We start from the raw sequence: 10,281 nt of genomic DNA, 5'->3' as shown, positions 1-10,281 counted from the left end.
AAATGGTCAAATGTAGCCATTAATTAATTAGATTTGGTAATAAATACAAAAAATGCGTTTTATTATAACAAATGAGTTGAGGTAAAATAAACTCAATGTTTTTATATTAATCGTTAACAAATGCACTTTTTTTATTTATTATTGAGTCCAATAAGTTAATGGTTATTAAAAAAAAAGTTCCTTGTAATGAAAAAAAAAATGAAAAAATTTTAATCTTCACCAAGACTCGAACACGAGCCCACCGCATGATAAACGGCAACCTTACCGCCTGCGCTACAGCGCTCACTTGATGTACCAAGAGCAAAACAGGCTTTTTAAAGACTGACTACAATTCTTTTATTAATTCGTCATAAATGATCAAGAATTAGCTGTAATAAGAAATACATTTATCTACATAGCATTATTGTACTAAATTTATTATGTTTTTAATTTGAAGCATACATTTTGCATGAAGATATGATAATTTAAGGGTAACCATTCAGTACTCTATATACAAAACTATTCATATGCTCAACTATCATAAATTAATTAAGTAATATTATAATATTTGTTATATGTAGTTGAATAACTATGATAAACGAGCATATGAATAGTTTTGTATTTAGAGTATTGCATGAACACCCTTAAAGTATCGTATCTTCATGTAAAATGTATGCTTCAAATTAAAAACATAATAAATTTAGTGCAATAATGCTGTGGAGATAAATGTATTTATTATCGCAGCTAATTCTTGATCGTTTATGACGAGTTAGTGAAAGAATTGTAGTCAGTCTTTAAAAGGCTGTTTTGCTCTCAGTACATCAAGTGAGCGCTGTAGCGCAGGCGGTAAGGTTGCCGTTTGTCATGCGGTGGGCTCGTGTTCGAGTCTTGGTGAAGTTTAAAATTTTTTCATTTTTTTTTTTCATTACAAGGAATTTTTTTTTTAATAACCATTAATTTATTGGACTCAATAATAAATAAAAAAATGCATTTGTTAACAGATTAATATAAAAACATTGAGTTTATTTTACCTCAACTCATTTGTAATAATAAAACGCATTTTCTGTATTTATTACCAAATCTAATTAATTAATGGCTACATTTGACCATTTTATCAATATTACAAATCAATTTAGGAAAAGCATTTTTATTTGCTTTGAGTTTTTAGGTAAACGCAGCACCACTTCACTCGGATGACACGTAAAAATGTCACGGTTACCGGTAGTCGCTCTTCTTCTGACGCCAATGTTGCCTGAAGTCCAAATCACACCTATGCTCTCCAGGCATAGTTGTGTTTGTACCGCTTCCCTTTAAATTTTCTATACTGCTGCTGGCTAGCGCTTATCTTCATTTTTGTTGCTAAAAGCTTGATTCTGGCATCACTGCCGTGTGGAACTATTAGTTTGCTAATAAAAGCAGAGGCTTAATTTTAAGAGATTGCAACATATAGTAATTAATATAGATACAATTGTAAAAAGAAAACAAAAATTTTATTTTACATATATTAACTTTAAATAAAATCCCACAAAGTACTGTAAAATATCTAACATGTTATATTATATATCTAATCTGTCAGCTTCTTTATTTTAATATTCATCTCAATTATCACAGTTTGATCCTCAGCGATGACTAACCACATTATGGTGAATCTATTCTTTTTTTTTAATGTTCGATCCACATAGCTTCATCCTCAGCAGTGATACAGTAAACACACGTACATTATTATAATTTAATCTGAAACAAAATCCCACAAAGTACTATAAAACATCTTACATTTTATATTATATATCTATTCTGTCATTTTCTTTATTTATTATTGCATTTACCTAAATTGCTGACTCATTTATTTTAATATCTGTCTCAATTAACACAGTTTGATCCTCATCAGCGATGACACAGAAATAACATTATGGTGAATCTATTCTTTTTGTTTTAATGTTCAATCCACATAGCTCCATTCTCAGCATTGACATAGTAAACACTTTACAATAATTTAATCTGAAACAAAATCCCAAAAAGTACTATATAAAATCTTACATTTGAAATTACAAATGTAATCTGTCAGCTTCTTTATTTGTATCGTATTTACCCAATGTGTTGACTTGTTTATTTTAATATTCATCTCAATTAACACAGTTTGATCCTCAGCGATGACACAGTAACCATAATATGGTGAATCTATTCCTTTCATTTTAATGTTCAATCCACATAGCTCCATCCTCAGTAGTGACATAGTAAACACATTACTATAATTTAATCTGAAATAAAATCCCAGAAAGTACTATAAAATATCTTACATTTATATTATATATCTAATTTGTCAGCTTCTTTATTTATTATTGTATTTACCCAGTTTTTTCACTCATTTATTTTATTATCCGTCTCAATTAACATAGTTTGAATCTCAACGATGACACAATAACCACGTTATGTTTAGTCTATTCCTTTATTTTAATTTTGAAAATCCGCACAGCTCCATCCTCAGCACAGTGACATAGTAAACACATTACTATAATTTAATCTGAAATAAAATCCCACAAAGTACCACAAAATATTTATATCTTACATTTTATATTATAAACTTTATTGTTATACTTATCTAAAATGTTCAGTCCTTTATATACTTTTAAAAATTATTTTTTTGTACATTTTACAAATTTCGTCACTTTATTTATTCACTTATACCATCAGTATATCAGCTGTCAGTAAGATTAAAACTGTCACTTTATTTCTTTATATTACTTTATAACTTGCGATATGTATATTGTATTTACGATACAATAATACTAACATTTGTCTTGGCTCACGGACCATGCATTATGTATTTTGAAATTAGTAATTAGAAATATCTATATTGCGGTCCCTCTACAGTCTCTACCCTCTGACGTATTTCCGCCGACCAGTAGTATCAGCAGCGACTATAGCGTAGTACCCAAAATAGTACTACGCTATAGGATATGTCGCTTTTGCTTTTGCGTACTACGGTAGTACCGAAAGTACTACACTTGGCAACCTTGCTGGACACTTCTCCTTCGTTTTTTGTTCCGTAATGTTGGCTACAGACAGTGATGGGAACTTGTGGGAATTCGGTATCCCCACCATACCTCCTCGAGGGAACTAACACAATCGTATGTCTCGTTCGTGTGAGCCGAGTCTGCTGCACTCGGCTTGAGTCGCTAGTGCTTTAAGCGCAAGCGCATGTAAAGCCATCATCGGCTGAGTTCGGTGGACTTCGGTGCATGTCGGGTGTGCAAGCGTGATGCACATAGATCACTCTGTCTTTCGCGAGTCCTCGATGAAAGTTATCCTTCCTTAGGCGATCAGCTGGGCTGCTAGAGAAGGATAGCGACTATTATATTCTCCCTCTCTTTCTCTTCTAAGTTTAATTCGACTAATTTATGACTCTCCAAATAAAATCTCCTCGATCAATATTTTTGTTTAGCTGATCAGCTGGGCCGCTGGAGAAAGATAGCGACTGTTGTCTTCTCGCTCTCATTCTCTGCTCAGTTTAATCCGATTAATTTATGACCCTGCAAGTAAATATTGATAGAAATATTCATTTTTCTGAACGCTGTGGGGCTTGGAAAAATATAATTTCTTTCAAGCTAACCTGGAGAAAACGCTTAATCAAATTTTCAATGTATACGTTTTAAAGGGAAAAATTTGTAATTTATTTCTGTAAAGTTAATAAAAGCATAAGCATAAATTACAATAACATATAGCAGTACAAAAGACTTCTTAAATTTAAGAGAATTGTAGAACTTGTAATGCTCCTTTATGTATATATATTTTCAGCCGGATATATAAATGTAATTACTATCAGACTTTTCTTACCTAAATATGTATTTCGCTGACTAGAATAATTTTATATTATGTAATTACCTCTTCGACGATTCAATACAAACATATTATCTAAGACTTATTGTATTTGGCTAACGAATGTACATATGTAGCGTTGAAACATGTAACTCTTCCATGTAATTTCTCCGTTCCATTGTGATGATTCTGTAATAGATTTCATGCATTTATTTCTTGTTTACTTTCTCGAAATAAATATGTATTATAATATAATATCTGTGTTATCATTGTATTATAATCCTTACATTTAAGTATTTATATATGTACACATCCAATTTATCTATAGGAAAAATTGATGCAATCACTAATCCTTTATAGAGAAAAATATTGCATAAAATAAATATGCTATTATATAATAAAATTACTTACTTCAGCATTTTTGTTTACGACTACGATAATTTACATGAAATAAGTCATGTGAAATTTGTGCGTAGTTATTTCAAAACAAAAATGATTTTTTTTTTTTTTTTTTTAAAGGGAAAAATGCGTCGTAGCACACTAAGTAACACGGGTAGATACAGTTACTGAAAAAATTGATCGTATATTACGAGAAAAATACAAATTTCTATCATTCAATATTTCAAATTATTTTGTGTAACGAATATATACTTATTGCATTGCTATTATGCAATTATTAGTAATAAATATTTATTTATAAACGACAAAATATATTGAAATATTGGATGAAAAATATTTATAAATTTTTCATATTGATCGGTCAAAATTTTATAGTAATTGTATATTGCAACCGTTTACTGAGTAGTGTGGGACTCACTATCTCCATGCCTGTGCCGTTTAACATATTCAAGACAGAGAACAATGTTTACAAATGAATGTAATTCACTGCTTATTTATACGATCGTAAATATGTTGAAATCGGGCTACATGGTTCTTATGATAGCACCTACCCACTAAAAAACCCTGAATTCACGAATTGTCGAAACCGTCAGACACTCGATAAATGAAATTGCAAAGCTTGTGATTGCTTTATGTATATCTTGTAATATTTGTCGAACCCGTCAGACATATTTTGCTCTTGTTCTTAAATTTGTCGAATCCGTCAGACATATGTTGCTCTTTTTCTTAACTTTGTCGAACCCGTCAGACATATTTTGCTCTTGTTCTTAAATTTGTCGAACCCGTCAGACATATGTTGCTCTTTTTCTTAACTTTGTCGAACCCGTCAGACATATTTTCATTCAGTGTTAAGTAAATCATCTTCGTCATCATCGTCGTCACTTTTGTACGCGTGAATGGTCAAAGTTCTTTCATTCTCTACATAACTTTTTGCATATAAATTACTTCTTTCCGTTAATTTTAAGTGATTATTATTTATTGGCATTGTAATGCTATCACTGTTTGTACACTTTAAGTAATTCTTAATTACGCAGATTGAATTTAGAGTTGCAGAGCTAATACGATTTCTCTTTTTCGTTTTCACGTCGGGTATTATAGAAAAACAACGTTCCGCTTCTGCATTTGAATGTGGCAAGGATCGGACTATATTTAAAAGAGATTTCAATTGAGGATACTTTTCCTTTCCTTCGCATGTAGTTTGCGATATTTTAATCCACATGTCATCGAAAGACATTTTAGACCACGCGTCCTTTTGATTTACCGATTCATTGTTATGTAGAGAAAACCATTCTTGTTTTAATTCAATTTCGTTTCCAATATTGAATAAATTATTAATTTTTAATAATATGGTGGCTGATGAATCACGATCCGAATCGAAAAGAGAGCATTTGTAATCAAGAATTGTTAGATATTTGAAAAATGGAGCATCGATTGGAAAACGGTTACGGATTTCATCTGCAGCTTTCATTAACAATTTCAAACAATTTTGTTTGATGTGATCAGCTTGCAGTATACTTAAAGTACCTTCGTCCAATTTCTCTTGCAAATAATCCTTACAATCGATACCAATATTTATTTTTTCTATTTCCATAATATTTTGTTCACGCGAAAAAGTTATTGTACGGAAATTGTCTTCATCAATGAGACATTTTAATAATGCAGGTTTCAAGAATTGGCTTAATATGAAAATTAGAAGTTCTACCGATTTCGGCTGTAATAAATGGATTTTTGTATCGCGAGATTGAAACTCTGCATTAAAAGCATTGAATTTATTTAAAACGAAACGCAGAAAATATAAATACGCTTTAGTCTCCGCGTTTTGCATACATTTGTGCAATTCGGTAGCTTGTCTATTGTTTTCAGACGACAGTTCCAACAGAAAATTATTTAACACGTCCCAATTTTCTATTACGCGATCAATACACTTGTGGCGAGTGAGCCACCGAGTTTCGGCGTGTTTCAAAAGATTGATTGTCTTATCCGTGAAACATCTTTGAAATTCCCGGAAAATTGCCGTTCTTTTAGGGCTACCGTTTATAAAATTTACTATATTTTTCACGAAATCCTCGGGAAACGAAGGAAGCGTTTTACATGCTGCAGATGCAGCAAGTGCTGATACGTGGCATATACACGGAATTGTTATTATTCTCGGATTTTTTTCTAACATTTTTGTACGAAACGATGTATTTTTTCCGATCATAACCGATGCATTGTCGCAGCTCATCGCTATTACTTGAACTAAAGGAATTTGTTTCTTAATCAATTCGTTATTAAATGCGGTAAATAATTTTTCCGCTGAACAATCTCTTGCATCAAGATTAATTAGTTGCAAGAGGCGCGCTTGTATCTGTAATGTTATTGGTTCTACGTACCGTACCATTATGGAGAACCATTTTTCATTCGTTATATCCGATGTCTCATCAACGAATACAGAAAACTTTGTATTTTGTAGCGTTTCTGTGAGACTCTTCGTTTCTTCGCGACAAACGACGTTATTCACAATTTTCGATAATTTGTGACGTCCTAATTTTATGGCTTGAAGGACGTGCGGATCCTTGCCTATAGTTTTAAAAATATCTATCATCGCGGAACTCGATACATACGGAATATTATGTTCTACGAAAAAAGTAGCTAATCTAATTTCAGCCGCCTTTACGCGATCATTAAAATCAATATTTACTTCCTTTTCAACGTCTGAAAAGGTAGTAGAGGTGCCCGGGAGGTTGCGGCATTCAAAATTTTCTGCGTTTCTTTTATGAATACTGGAGTTTTCGTGTTTCCCGATTTCCGAATGACCGCAATCTAAGGATTTTTTGCAAATTAAACAATGAAACTTACTTTCATTTTCAGGGACCGGTTGTACCCATTTCCTCCAAGACGGATTACTGTCATACCACTGATATTGGAACTTCTTTTTACATCTTCTCTTCTTGTTTTCCGGACTAGAAGACATTTTCATCCTTTTCGACACCGGACTTGATGACATTTTTCACAGATGCAAAACAGAACTTTTCACTTCTCAACACAAACTTTCAAAATTGATAAGATATATGCTACCAATTTAAAACGTTTAAGGCAACTGCCCAAGAGACAGCGGCTGTATGTTCCTTTATACATTTATTATTGTTTACAAATAAAGGCAGCGATACGACTTTTACGGAAAGTAGTTAATTTCAAGACTGTTACATTATAAGCAAGTAATTATTTAAAAAAAAATATTCATTTTTCCGCAAGGATTCGAACCTGCGACCACAGGTTCAACAGTCCCGCGCCCTAGGTACTCGACCGTTCGCCTTTTTACAGGAATTAAATATATTACGCACACTTTTGAGGATTGAGTGTACTTAGAAATAATGAAGAAACATTTTTCAAATCTTATAGAATTTTTGGATGCTTCAAATTTGCTCTGAATTAAGAATGTCATTATTCATTATTTCATTATCCACGCTTATCTACAAATCTTCAATCGATAGACTGATTCTGAGTGGACATCCGCTATTATATTTTCTGATTTTGCGTACATATTTTAAAATATTATACTTTTTCATGTTTACTAGTAATCAACATTATTTTAGGTAACAAAATTACGTGGGGTGCTGAATTATCTACACCAGTAATTTTATTAAATGCTGGCCTGCTGTATTCCTATATTTTGAAGTAATACTGTTTACACTTTATATACACGGTAGACAGCTAATTACTCACAACAAAAATAAACAGGAGAAAAGCTGATTTCTTAAGAAATCATATACTCCAAACATGTATGATTTCTTAACTCTAAAGTCAGAGAAACAATAGGACACCCTGTATATTTATTTGTAGAAGATACGAAGAGACAATATAATCGTTGCTCACTCGTATTATAACTTGTGACAGTGACAGGTGTCAAAACAACGGAAAATAAAATCATGTAAGTACATTTAAAATTGATATCATATCACTGTAAAATATTAGAATTTATCCCCTTTGTGTTTATTGCATGCAATATTAAATTAGCATAAATTTTGATTTTTTAAAGATTTCTTTTATGAAATTAAATCCAGTAACTTCTATAAAACCAATCTTTTGACCTTCAATCACTTTTAAAATAAATTCATATTAGTACGGTTGACAAAACATAGAACTTTTCAAAATTAACGGAAAAAATATAATTAGCATTTATATTAATGATTACAATTATTAACAATTAATCTCAGAACCCTTTAAACAAATTATTATTACTATTTATTAATTACTTTTTTGATTTTTCGCAGGGCCATATCGGAAGAAGACTCCATTCTTTGTAAGTAAAAACGCACATTTTACACTAAAGATATTTTAAAATATAATTTTTAAATAATATATAATTATTTTGCAGATACGGAGAGGGAATTAATTCTGCAGCTGTTGGAGCAGAGGGCAGAAGATAGGCGGATCCAGCAGCAGCACCATAAAGATATGGAGAACCAGCAGAAGCTGCTGCTGGACCGCCTAGGCGAACTGCAAGAGCAGTTGCGGCAGCAGCACCGCCAGCAGGAGCAGCAGCAGCAAAAGCTGCAAAACTATCAGCTGGAGCTGCAACAGCTAAGGGCGAAGATGGAGCAGTTGCAGCTCCAGCAGCAGCAACAGCAGCAGCAACAACAGCAACAATCACCTCCGCCGCCTCCTCCGCCGCCGCAGCAGCACCAGCAGCAACAACAATCACCTCCGCCGCCTCCGCCGCCGCCGCCGCAGCAGCAGCAGCAGCATCCGCAACAGCAACAACAACCACCTCCGCCGCCGCAGCGACAACCCCCGCGGCAGAGGGTGACCCGGCCAGCCCGGGCTGAAAGACCCGGCTATATTGGTAAGATATGAAGATATTAATTATTAAAAAATGTTAACTTATAAGTCTCAACGAAGAGCAATTTTGGAGGCCGGAATCAATTGTAGTGAAACATTTTTAATTACAGCGATTTGTAATAGTTGTAATATTCAAGACCATGACTAAACGATTTTAATTTTCATTAGCGGACAGAGCCATAAATTTTAATGTTACGATCGACACGTGTTACAATTGATTTCGATCTCCTTACTTTTCATTTAAATAGTTTATTATTTTTACTAAGTAAAGGTTTTTTTTTCTTTTTCAGTTCGCCCATACTCTGCCGGACAATCCCGGAGGCAGTTTTTAAGCCGGGTCCGGGAAGTGAGGGAGGAAGAGCCCCGGGAACTCGCTCGGCCATATGCCGAACGAGTATTTTATTATTATTAATATTTCTTTTTTAAATAAATATAATTAAATTGAATTAATGATGTTTCTTATTTATATTACCCCTATAACGTTTCCACATATTATCCTATATTCATAAATAATTTTGACGTACAGATTAGGTTATAATACATATTTATTTCGAGAAAGTAAACAAGAAATAAATGCATGAAATCTATTACAGAATCATCACAATGGAACGGAGAAATTACATGGAAGAGTTACATGTTTCAACGCTACATATGTACATTCGTTAGCCAAATACAATAAGTCTTAGATCATATGTTTGTATTGAATCGTCGAAGAGGTAATTACATAATATAAAATTATTCTAGTCAGCGAAATACATATTTAGGTAAGAAAAGTCTGATAGTAATTACATTTATATATCCGGCTGAAAATATATATACATAAAGGAGCATTACAAGTTCTTCAATTCTCTTAAATTTAAGAAGTCTTTTGTACTGCTATATGTTATTGTAATTTATGCTTATGCTTTTATTAACTTTACAGAAATAAATTACAAATTTTTCCCTTTAAAACGTATACATTGAAAATTTGATTAAGCGTTTTCTCCAGGTTAGCTTGAAAGAAATTATATTTTTCCAAGCCCCACAGCGTTCAGAAAAATGAATATTTCTATCAATATTTACTTGCAGGGTCATAAATTAATCGGATTAAACTGAGCAGAGAATGAGAGCGAGAAGACAACAGTCGCTATCTTTCTCCAGCGGCCCAGCTGATCAGCTAAACAAAAATATTGATCGAGGAGATTTTATTTGGAGAGTCATAAATTAGTCGAATTAAACTTAGAAGAGAAAGAGAGGGAGAATATAATAGTCGCTATCCTTCTCTAG

At 32.7% G+C, this 10,281-nt stretch overlaps 2 protein-coding genes across 2 annotated transcripts; one reads left to right on the top strand and one right to left on the bottom strand.

The window, feature by feature from the left end:
• Window positions 1–5,032: 5,032 nt before the first annotated feature.
• On the bottom strand, window positions 5,033–7,180 carry LOC136781597 (protein FAM200A-like). Its single transcript, XM_066740491.1, has one exon. The coding sequence runs from the start codon at window positions 7,178–7,180 to the stop codon at window positions 5,033–5,035; it is 2,148 nt and encodes a 715-aa protein (XP_066596588.1).
• Window positions 7,181–7,953: 773 nt separating this feature from the next.
• LOC136781596 (protein FAM170B-like) lies at window positions 7,954–9,030 on the top strand. The gene is made up of 3 exons (XM_066740490.1): window positions 7,954–7,976; window positions 8,448–8,476; window positions 8,552–9,030. The coding sequence occupies exons 1-3, from the start codon at window positions 7,954–7,956 to the stop codon at window positions 9,028–9,030; spliced, it is 531 nt and encodes a 176-aa protein (XP_066596587.1).
• Window positions 9,031–10,281: the final 1,251 nt, after the last annotated feature.

Source organism: Prorops nasuta, unplaced genomic scaffold (genome assembly GCF_024137725.1).
Source record: "Prorops nasuta isolate Cenicafe-Biocafe unplaced genomic scaffold, Cenicafe_Pnas_1.2 PNAS00023, whole genome shotgun sequence".
NCBI lineage: Eukaryota > Metazoa > Arthropoda > Insecta > Hymenoptera > Bethylidae > Prorops > Prorops nasuta.
This window is presented reverse-complemented; position numbering and strand designations above follow the sequence as displayed.